The sequence below is a fragment of the Falco biarmicus genome, chromosome 11 (assembly GCF_023638135.1).
Source record: "Falco biarmicus isolate bFalBia1 chromosome 11, bFalBia1.pri, whole genome shotgun sequence".
NCBI classification, from domain to species: domain Eukaryota; kingdom Metazoa; phylum Chordata; class Aves; order Falconiformes; family Falconidae; genus Falco; species Falco biarmicus.
This window is the reverse complement of record NC_079298.1, coordinates 7,198,128-7,209,850: the sequence shown is the minus strand read 5'-3', so window position 1 is coordinate 7,209,850 and position 11,723 is coordinate 7,198,128. Positions and strand designations below refer to the sequence as shown.

The following is an 11,723-nucleotide window of genomic DNA, read 5'->3' as shown; positions in this document are numbered from 1 at the left end:
CAGCCCCAGTCACAAAAACAGCTGAACTACAGCAGCAGAAAAGCACTTTGTCTAACCTAAGGCACGTGTGTATCCCAGCTGTCAAGAAATCAAGAACTGAGATGGAAGCTCTCTTGAATGTCTTCTTGTGGTTAATGTGGTTCTTAGACTTTGTATTTGCTTCTTTTCTTGTCCCCTTTATCTAGAATTTTCCATTCGTAAGCCAAGCATGAAGGCTTTCTACCATTTCTTCTGTAGAGCAAATGTATTTCTTCCACCTCACAGAGCCTCCATTTTAAGTCTGCTGAAAATGTCTTTTTTTTTTTCTTTGCATATTTCTTTTTGCTATTATTTGTTTCTCCAGATGCATTATTTAAGTGTCTGCTTAGAGGGTATAGGACCAATGTCTGCATTCCTGATTCACCTAAATTCCTGTTAAACTCAATGGATGTTTTGAGTGTGCAAGGACGGGGCTGAAAATCGTGTTCTACATTCTGCACTTCTGCAGGTCTCCCCAAGCGGCATCACTTACAATTAAAACTTCAAAGCAGACAAGCAGCAAATACAGCACAGGTAATTAGAGGATCTGTCTATCAGATACCATCACTAAATATCTCTCTATATGAAAATCTGGTAAACAGTTGAGCAATTGTATAGTTATAAAGTGGTGTTTCTCTTTAGTAGACATGTAGTGTGAAGAAATCGATCAAACTAGTCCTTTATACCATGGCTCCTCTTGAACTTTTATGAATATATATGCCTATAACCATTTGTTTTTCTGAGGAAATAAGAGAGAAAAAATTCTGTAGAGGTAAGTTCAGACTTGCTTTTTAGCAGAGTTTTCGCTTACTAGCCTCATCTCTTCTTCAAAAAAAGACTGTAATTCACATTTCTGAAGAAGACCAGAAGGTGAGCTTTCGTGCCTTAAGACTGCATAAAACCTACTTAGAGGTCATAAGTGAGATACAGGTTTTCACATGAATTTCCGCGTGGCACTGAATTTTCAATGCTGAAAAACTGCTCTGTAGAGTAAGTTCAGATGGGAAACGTTGTCACAGTTGTCTCTTTTTTTATTATTTATTTCAAAGATGATCTGCTTATGAAACATCTGTGAACTCTGTACATGGTGGGATGGAGCTCACAGAGTTATGTATCATTACTTGACCACACATCTTTGCTTCAAGTTGTTGTGGAGGAAACCACAATGTTAAAACCCCTTGACTGACTAGATACGAGCTTATCAAAGGTTTTGCTCTCCACATACACTGTACAAATACAAATGCAGCAGTCCTTAGTACAATTAACATTAGCACAATTAACAAAAGCTTAACAGGTAGAATTTTCCTGTGTAGATGTGGCCATTAGTATCTTTGTATCTCTCTAAGTCGTTGTACTGAACTGAATGAGATTTTGTTTATGTATGAAGTCATTCACAAAAGCAAATGTCGAATCCCTAAAAGTAATGGAAAACAGTTTAAATGTAAATATAAAAAATGTATTTCTGTATATTCAGGTGGAAACAATTTGGTACTAAAGTCTCCCTGCTACCAATTTTGATTATCACAATTAAAAAGTTGTCAGTTAAAGTGCACAGTCTTCAGCTTCAAATGAAAAAATAATTATTATAAAAGAATAAAATATTTGGCTTTTATATAAATCCAAGCAAAAACTAGTAATTGATGGTTTTGTCATTACAGTTTTGCTGTAGGTCACTGCTGCTCATTAGTGTTGGGCTGAAGTCTTGATAGAAAGAGTGCACTCCATCTGCCTTCTGCAAGCCAGAAACTGGATTTAAAGCCACTTGGCCTGTCAGGCCAGTTGAAATCTCTGGATTTCATGGAGTTCATGGTCACTTAGAAGAGTAGGCAACACTCTTCATAAAGACCAAGATTTTTCCAAATCTTGTTCACTAGAATTTCCTGTCTTGATCCACTGACTCTATTGTATTGTATACTAGCCGTCCCTTGCCTTCCCTTGCCCCACTGACATGCCAGTTAGTAGACGCCACTAAAGAATTTAACAGGTAATAACTATTTCCACTCATTATCTATGTTGTTGGTGTAAAAAAAAAAAGTAGATTCAAAATCCAGAAGATGAAATTACTCAACCAAACAGAAGTTTGCTGCAAAACTGTTCCTCCTAAAAGTTGTTATCGAATGCAATACAGTCCGTCCTTTCCAAAGCGTGTAAAGAAGTTGCAAGTAAGGACTGGTTTTTTCTTTGCTTGCTATTTTTGCAATATTTTAATGAAAGACTCTCAGTAAAAGCCACAAAAAGACTATTGGAACCCTTTCTACTAAGGAATTTATTTTGATATCCCAGATGTCCAGTTTGTTAGTGCCAGTTATTCAGTGCTGGCATTTTGGGAATTACTCAGTGCTGCCAATCTTACATTGACTTGCTGGCCCAGGATGCTAGTCAACCCAGATAACTATTTTAGCTATTTTTCTTCTTCTCTGGGGTAAGATAAATGTAGACTAGATACTGGGGGTTAAGGAACCAAATGTATAAACATGCAGATTAAATACATTTTAGGAATTTCTGATTTTGAGGGCCTTAAGGTGAAGTAATGAAAATTAACTCCAGCATTACGTGTTGGTTTCAGCTTGCCAGATCTGACAACCATTGCACTTTAGAGGGCAACTTGGATGCTTAGTAGTTGCAAAACTGGCAGAAATTTTGAGAATCTATCACTTAATTTTTATTCTCCTAGTTTCTAATTCTTGCATGTGATTTCTAAACTGCTTTTAAAGCAACTGACCTGCATAGAAACATCAGTGAAAATAGGGAATATCGCATAATTCACTAGCTGTCTAAAATGCAGAATTTATTTCGAGAGACTGAAAAAGGGGAACGTTAATTAAGTTTCTGTACTCAAACTTAAGTTCTTCAGCAGAATTGAGGCAATTGGAAAGCTACCTTATTATCAACAACAGAAAAGAGCATGTGAAGATAGGAAGAAAAAAGGAGAACTCAACAGACCTGTGATAAAAATGTGTGTGTCTGCAGTGCACAGTGCGGTGGCTACAGTATAGCCACATCCAATTACTTTTTAGTTGTTCCACTTAGCTTTTCTGTGTGCAACCAGACTAGCAAAAATGCTGAGATTTCTCATTTCAAGCCTTACAAGGACAAATGTTTATTAAAAAAAAAAAAAAGGCAAGCTGAAAAAGGAGGTTGGGTGCATACACCACCAGTACTGTTGGGCCCACATACAAAAATCTCAGTGGAAAATTAGAAATTCATTCTCATTCAGGCTTTCATTTAGATAGTACAAAGTCTCCCTAATTGTTTCTGTGGCACTTGATTTGTGCTGGAGTAGAACTGTTAAGAGTGCAATCCCGCAGGGAATAGGGATCCTCATGAAAATGAGATGTGAATCTTGTCAGGTTGTCTGGCGTGTATGAAATTTTAACTAGATAAATCCTGGTACAAGGAATTTTGTTAGAACTGCTGAATAATAATTGTAAAAGTTCTGCAAGTTGATTTTTCTTGCAGAGATAGCAATTGTAATGACTTAAGATTAATTTTAGCAGTAAAAAAAAAGGTAATTGCAGTACTTATAACCCTGAGGCAAATAAGTGGAAATGCTTTGGAAAGGATAATTATACCTGCGTGAGGAAGACTATCTGTTTAATAGCATTAATTGGTCCAATTAAGGGGAAGTGGAGGAAGGGCATATTTGTTACTTCTTTAACTGTTCTCTGAAAAAGTGGTTACAATATGCAAGCAATAGAAATTGGTTTGTTTTTTCGAAGGTGGTTCCCTGAGGTTTAAACATTTTAAGGACTGCTGGGGGGATCTTGTCTCTAGTTGTCACGAAGTGCTTAACATCACAGACATACTAAAGGACAAGAGAGGGATTGGGTGCATCTATGCAGCGGGCATTTTGTTTCACATTGTTAACCTAATCTGGCCATAATCCCAGTGTAAACATCCGTAAAAGGATTATTCTTAATCAGGGGAAGATGGAACAAGAAGAGGATTCTTTGTTGTTCCAAAACAGCAGCAGGTTTGGGCTATTTTACCACTGATAAGAGCCAGAGCAGACTGCAGGCTGGCTGCGTGCAATGTGGGATCTGCAGCACAAGAGCTTTCTCTAGGGCCTCCCTGCTCTAATGTAAATTGTGATGTGTGTGTCTCCATAGGTGTGGGAATGGACATGTGTGTATACACACCAGTCATCTGCAAATTCAGGGATTTTGTGTCAATGTGTTCAAGAATATGTACTTGCATATATAAGCATGACTGGATTTTACCAGGGGAACAGAGGGAACAGAGTTTAAGAGGGTTTTAATCCTTCCATGAATCCTTATCTTTCATTTCCTTGCGGTAGTGCTGGCATTGCTTCTGGCACAGTCCTCAGATCTTGAGTGGTTAAAAAAGTTTTAACAAAAAGCTGAAAGCAAAGGCCAAAACTTGCTTTGTGCGGGAAAGGGCAGCACTATCCTCTTCAGAACTGTAGCACAGAGACAGGATTTATTTTCTCTGCCAGTGGTTATTTTGAGCTTTCTAAGGCAGCCCTTCACCACAGTTGGAATTGCAGGACATAATTTAGGCAACAGACAGCTCTACCTTCATTAAAGCAAGCATAGCCTTTGTTATGTAATCCAGGTAGGTAATAGCACAAAGGCACTTTTTCATATCAGCGATGGGTTTATTTCTGTATCTACCTACAAGCAGATGCATAAATATGTATGTATTTATACCTACAGAGTATTAAAACTGCATTCCAAAACAAAGCAATCCCCTGCATTCCTTTATGCCTGAGCAGACCCCACAGAAACCCATACAAGATTGATGGTCATCGTGTTGTTCAGGGCACAGCTTGAAAGCTGTCAGCCAGTGCCACCTAGAACATAAAACCACCATCACTATCTCACTGCAAAGAGTATAAAGGTTAATTACTTAAATACAACAAATATGCCATTAAAACAGGATAATGTAATCAGGAAGAGGGTAACTGGAAATTTCAGAGTTAGAAATTTCTAAATGATAATGAATGATAAAAAGCTTTTTAATTTTGCAAAATTCAAAGCTGACAAGCAGTTCATTTTCTCCTTTTCAGTAATAACAGCAGTGGACAGAAAGACACACAAGCTGAACATCATGGGCTGTTATGATAAAATACTTGAGCTGCCATGTGCAAAAAAGATATTAACGTATAGCTCAAGAGCTGGTATCACTGGAGCAGCAGGAGAGGAGCAAGTACTTAGCAGGAGCAATGGGTATGTTTGGTTTATTAAAATCCAGATCCTACAGGGGCTTTGAATAGTTTTATTCAAGTAGAATGATCTAGTCCAAACAGAGGCTCTCTGAGCTCTGCACTACAATTAATTTTCGCATTCTTTTTATTAATTGCAGACACACACCTTATCCCTCCTATTAAATGACCCTAGTGCATTTCCAGTCCCCTGGCAGCATAGTCTTCTGGTGCTTGATGACTAGCAATGAAATAACTGATCACAACAGATGATTTTCATGGGTCAGTCCTTTAATGAATAATATAAATATGAATGGCACCACAACAACCTCTCTTCTCAATCTCAGCTTCTAAAAAGAAAAGCAGCAGCCAAAGAAAGATGCTGAAACTGTTAACTGTTAAGATTTTTTCAACAATTAGTCGGTTTTGCCTCTTCTAATAAAAATTATGCCTACATGTTTATATTCTCTTTTAATACAAACCCGCATCATTCACCTTGAGTGTTTTTTTTTCTTGTGACAGAAGTGAGAAAAATGCAGTGATTTTAAAAGAATGTTGAAAGGCACAGTAGATGCCCAGAAAAGACTGCACATCTCATGGTCTTCGCTGATGGAAGGACAGCAAAAGCCTCTCAAACACATAGCTTTTATCAGGTCTGCGTAAGTTAAGTGGTTAAGCAACGTACTCAGGAAATTTTTATTCTCATCCTACATTTCTTCAGCACCGAAGGTTACTGAGCTCCAGATTTTTAATATAATCCATTTTATAAAAGCCTCATTGCAAAATTGTGTGGAGTTAGGCTGAGTTCTGAATTTTCCTGTGACCTGGGAAAATTCAGCTCAGATATTAAATTCTCACTTAATCTTCTATCAGTGCTGATATATGTACTTGATTGAAAAACAGCCAGCTTGGAGGTGTTTCTGCAAGGCACGCAATAAATTATAGACTCTGCGCCAAAACTTTGTGAATGTATTAATACTGCTGATGCAATTGCAAAAAATTTTGGTTTGGGGAAACATGATGTATATGCCCCATTCTGTGTACCCAAAGCCCAAATTTTTCCAGCAGGTAAGTCAACAAGAATAAGGTTAAATGGAAATGGTGTATGTTGAGCCAAAAATATTAAACAAACACCCCCACGCCCTAAACAGCGAGTTTCTTCCTCTTCTGCATAAATAAAGGCAGAAACAGAACCAAAGCATTGTCACTTCTCCTGGTATCCTATTCATTCAGTAGAATCAGAGGTGCGTATTTAATCATTTGCCCTAGAAGCAGCGCATTACTGACTTACTAGAATTACAAACTAGTAACGTTGAAAGTAATTAACAGAATACAAGAGCTGACCCTGCTGCAGTGCCTAGGTGTAGCGGTGTCATTTTGAACGTAAGCAGATTAGACTGGTGGGACTTCAGGCACCCATACACAGCACAGAGAATATAACTGCCAATATTTCAGTGTCTAACAACTAGCATTATTTTCTTTAAAATGTCCTTCATGGTGAATATGACCTCCCAGACAAGGAACGCAGCAGATGAGTAGGTAGCAAAGAAGTCCAATTCTAGTGTCTTGGCCAAATTCCAACTTCAGTAATCGCACTCTGCTCTTAAATTCCCCCTGCAGCTCTACTAGAATAAAGCTCTTTTTCAGCTTGTCCTGAAGCATTGTGCAGCTTTTCTGTGAAGCTGTACAACACTGGAAAATATCTCCTCCTGTTAAAACTAAAAAGGGGAATTTAGGTAGACAGAAAGCTATTACCGGCGTCTGAATTTGGGCAGAACACCAAGGTTAACTTACACTTGCATTGGGATCAAGGGATCCTTCCTGCCTAGGAGTGTCAGAACCTTGTTAAAGAGCTCAAGTGGGAATAGCTCACTGTGTTGCCTGAATACAAACTTGGGATCTCCACATCTGGAAGTGACTGCAGGAATGCTTCCTGACAAATGACTGTATAAAAGCCTCTGGTGCCGCAGAGTAGCTTATCACAACCTTATTTGGTTATTTAGTAATACTTATAAAATTATTTGCTTAAAAAAAGTTCCAGCAACTTTACAGAAAAAAACCCAAACCTCCACATTTTTTAAAAAAAGTATTTGCCAACAGAAAAGCAGCTATATAACTCTATGCCAAGGCAAGTATTTGAATTTCTATAAGTAAATGAACCAAGAAGCACTCAGAGAGTATTTATGCAAGCTGAACCAGACCTGCAGTACTAGTGAGAGCGTTCTGCGTTATGTTCAATAGACAGCTGTAACAATTTTCTTAGCTTCTAAATTAGGATGCATTTAAAATATTTAGGTAACTGACTCCCAAATTAATTTATACCCAAACACAAAAAAAGTCATTCTTACTAAACTAATTTAGAACAATCGCTGTACAAATCTGTAGAAAGGAAAAAAACTCTCCAAATCCATCCACATATGCTGAGTCTGCTTACTATTTGTATTTTGTGCTTTCTTTTTTTTTCCTCTTCCTGTTGTTGCCTTTCTTTTTTTCAGATCGGGACAGCTGTGAGCTTGGTGCGCTTATTTCACCCATTTCTTTAATCTCAACTTTCTCATATTTTTATGTCTGCAGCCACCTCAGAATAACTAGCACAGCGATGCCAAAGCCAGCAGTCAGCACCACCACACCACTGCAGCACTAAAGCCGGCAACCAGCTGTCTCACGCAAAACTGGTGTTTTTTCATCAGCATAGTAAATCTGTATTTTTTCAGTATCTAGAGCATCTCCATTGGCAGAGGCAGTTGATGAGCAGTTGGAATGCAATACAGAGCCATCCATTACATCTTTTTCAAAGTAACATGCTACATCAGCTCTATCTACATCACACCTAGATGCCTCAGCACCACTCCTGCTCAGGCACATTTGGGTAAGTGGGCATCACAGTTAATGGCTTCCATGTACTTGGGGTGCAGCTTGCACTGGCTCTCTAGCAGATGTTTCAGGGCGTACACCAGGAACATCAAAGGCACGGGAACTTTTTTTGTGTTTCAATTCAACTTAGATGCAGCTTGTTCTAACCAGTTCAGTGCAAATCAGGCTTTTGTCGCCCTTTTCGGTTCTCTTACTCTGGCAGTGTTCGCACACCAGCAAGTATCAGTTTGATTGCGCTGCCTGCTTGGGGAGTCTGTTCTCACAGTCTGGATCATAAATACTGTCAGTACCTGACAGCCCATGGGGACGGCCCCAGAAATGGTTCTTCTTCACAGGGATCATTTCTGCCTTCATCAGCGCGCGCTCTGCGGGCAGCGTTGAACAGCCCACCTGGTGATCTGAACCCACCAGCGTGCAGGTGCAGTTCTCAGTCCCTCCTGGGCACATTCCGTCTATTCACGGAGTCTACTCGCTTGTACACACTGGTGTGCTGCAGCCTTCATCAAGGTTCAAATCAGACCCACCAAACAGGTTCTCCTTCCAACACAACTGGCATCTCTGGAGATGTCAACAAGCTGCGCTCTCATCTGTTACTTCTCAGGGAGTGACACCAACTCCTGCCTGCAGATGCCTGCCCTCCCTCTTATTCGATGAGGAAACAACAGGGAAGAGACAAAAGCCAACCTGAAGCACAGGTTTGGCCAACCTGAAGCACTTTGGGCTTCCCTGACGGATTAAAGCACAAGCAGCTCGCCCTTCCCTTTCTTTAGACTTTCTATGAACTGTGTAAATTCACGTGTACAGAATTTCTCCCATTTCTGTTGGAAGAAACCTTACTCCTCCACTTCCATCACGGTTTTTCCTCCATCTTCCATCACACGGCTGCTCTATTACTCCACTGTCTAGATCCTTAACAGTTATGTACTACTTCTTTTCTACTTTCATGTATTTATAAAATAAAGCAATTTGAAGTTTTATATATGCTGCCTGGAGTAGCTGCCAAATCTGGAGGAACAACTATTCATCAGTTTGATGGCTGCTCTCCTACTTACAGAGCACGGGAGCTGTCTCATCTTCCAGCAGGGAGAGCTTCCCTCCCCCCAGGCAGTACTAGGAATGATTTTCATGCCTGTGTTACCCTTACAAAGTTGTTAGTTCTTTTTGAGGAAATCTGAACTTCGAGTAATGCCTTTTGCAGTACACTCCAGTTGCTCCCAGGTGCCCTAATGATCTACACAGCACACGTTACCGTTTTCATGTGTTTTGGCAGCAGCTGAAAGGTATTTTCCACTTTGCATTAAGCAAGGCCCATTCATCTGATCCGTCAAACCGTCAGACATTTTATAAGTCGTTATTTTGGGACCAGTAACGGCCACAGAACAGCGTATACGCCACTCGCCCACCCCCGCAGCTGCGCCTTTCACAGCCGGTGCTGCTTTTCTGGGGGCCCGCCCTGCTTCAGGTCAGCGCAGGCCGGGCTGCTTGTACCGATGGCTTACGTCAGGGAGCCGTGGGGAGCTGGCCGCCAGCGGAGTATTTGTGACACACTACAAGTTTCAAATCCAAGCTCCAGGTGTAAATGCCTTGTAGCCCCTGGAGAAGGGCACAATCCGGAGTCGGACTTTGCAGCCAGGCCTGTTTCTAAGTAAGCCACAGAAACATACACTTCTTGAGGGAGCAGAGATGAGACAAGTTCTTCAAATTACTCCTGGCTGCTTCATAGCACATTGTCACACCTCTCTATTTCCCCTTCCTTCAGCAAAAAATAACAGGAGGTACCTTTCTTAGAAAATAATTGAGAACTACAGCGAAAATTATTATTAAAATTGCTAAGTATTTCAAGTTGGCATATTGATGAATCTTTGCTAAGTTTAGTAACTTCCCATTTTTAATTTCTGTCATTTGTTTACCTATAATAATCTGTTTCTTTTTAAACTTCATATCCCTCCTTCCAAGTCAAGATCAATTTAACTGTCACCTACATACTCATGTCTTGTCTTTATTCTATTTCACATTATGAACTTTAGAGAGAGTAGTTTTGGTTTCCTTCTTTCTGGAGGACAGAGCCTCAACTGCTGTAAACTCGGCAGCTCACAACTGGCTTCAGGGAAGCGATGGCCGTACAGCAACAGTCAAGAGCTGCGCTGCCCTTGTGCTCAGAAAGCACCATATGGACGGGCAGAAACAGGACTTTCAGGAAATAGTACTTTGCTTGTATGTGTACAGGTGGTCATGCTTGGTCTCAGTCTCGTACTATCATTGGAGAGCTTCCCCGAGATGGGCCATTCTCCCTACTGGTGGAAGACGCTCATTGCTCGTACCTTAATTAAAAACTACATTCATTGCCCCTTCCCTCAAAGGTGGCTAGAAGCACCACAGTAGTTTTACAAAATACCCGTCACCAGGCAAAAAGCGTAGAACAGTGGCAAGACAAGGGCAAAGGAGGAGTAATTTCAAGTTTCCCTGCCAGAGCCGCATCAGTTGCCAAAATGAAAGTGTGCTTCTCCATTGACTTTTTTTTTTTTTTTGCTGGTGGATTTTCCCCTCTGTAACTAAGGAGAGAACAGACTTAAAGACAGAAGTCTTCAAATATCTATATAGACATATATATGCACACGCAAATATAAATATACCCATATAGATATTAAAATATCTATATATCTCTACATGTAATGCTTCTATGACATTGAAAGGAAAGTATTATTTCCTTTAATCCACACTAAGCTGTAACGGCACTACAAGAGTTAATTATTCAGAACAGCAGGCTGTAAGAGGAATAATCCTGTAGGAGATGGGGAGTGCGTTATTTCTTTAGTGATCTCTGCTTCCACGGAAACAATTTCTCGGCACAATTCCAAATCTCATAAACCCAGGGCACTAGGTCTATGTAAAACAGCAAGGCATTTCCAATTAAACAACCAGAATGCTTTTATCTAGGCCATTAAATACTTTGTCCGGTATCAAACACAATTACAATATTCACTGGGGCGTTACCAACCAGCTACTTCCCACAGGCCAGCTCTGGGGGGGCCACATGGTCACCCCGCACGCATCCCGACACCCCTCACTGCCCCGGCGGGGTGCGCAGCAGCAGCACAGCACCCTTGCAGGCGCCGGGGTGCAGTGCTCCGCCAGACGCGCCCAACAGCTCCCTGCTGTTCGCTTCCCACCTGCCCCGCCGCTCCCCCTGCGCAACAGGACGGCCTGGCGGCCCGGTACTGCCGGGCAGGCCCCGTGCCCTGCCAGCCACGCGGGGAGCTCATCCAGCTCCTGCGGCTGGCGGGAACCGTGCTGGAACCAACCAGCTTGAATCAGAGGGGGGTAAGGAACATGCTGCTGTGAAAGGCAACCCCATGGTCACCGCGGTAGTTCCCTGGAGCTGCCCGTGAAGACAAGCCCTGACAGCACTGGCTCGGTGATCCTACAGCCAGGATGCTCTCTGTGGAAACTGCGACCTACCCTCCTGGCATCCCTGCCACCAAGTCCCACCAGATAACGTGCCGGAGGAGACCAAAGCAGAGGGTTTCTAGGAGGAAATGAAAGGAACAAACCTATAGCGACGTACACAGCTACTGCCCCGAAAATGTCACCACCAGCCAGAAGTGCCCATGCCCCAGCAATAACCGGTTAGTAACTTTGCTCCTAGTTCAAAGCCCGGTGTTGTACC

General features: G+C 41.3%; 1 protein-coding gene across 1 annotated transcript; it reads right to left on the bottom strand.

The window, feature by feature from the left end:
• Positions 1–5,455: 5,455 nt before the first annotated feature.
• TACSTD2 (tumor associated calcium signal transducer 2) lies at positions 5,456–11,715 on the bottom strand. The gene is given in 7 exon segments (XM_056356603.1): positions 5,456–7,812; positions 7,815–7,855; positions 7,857–8,061; positions 8,064–8,131; positions 8,133–8,247; positions 8,250–8,308; positions 8,310–11,715. Coding segments are annotated over 7 exon segments (750 nt in total). The 5' UTR covers positions 8,504–11,715; the 3' UTR covers positions 5,456–7,744.
• Between the last annotated feature and the right edge of the window lie 8 nt (positions 11,716–11,723).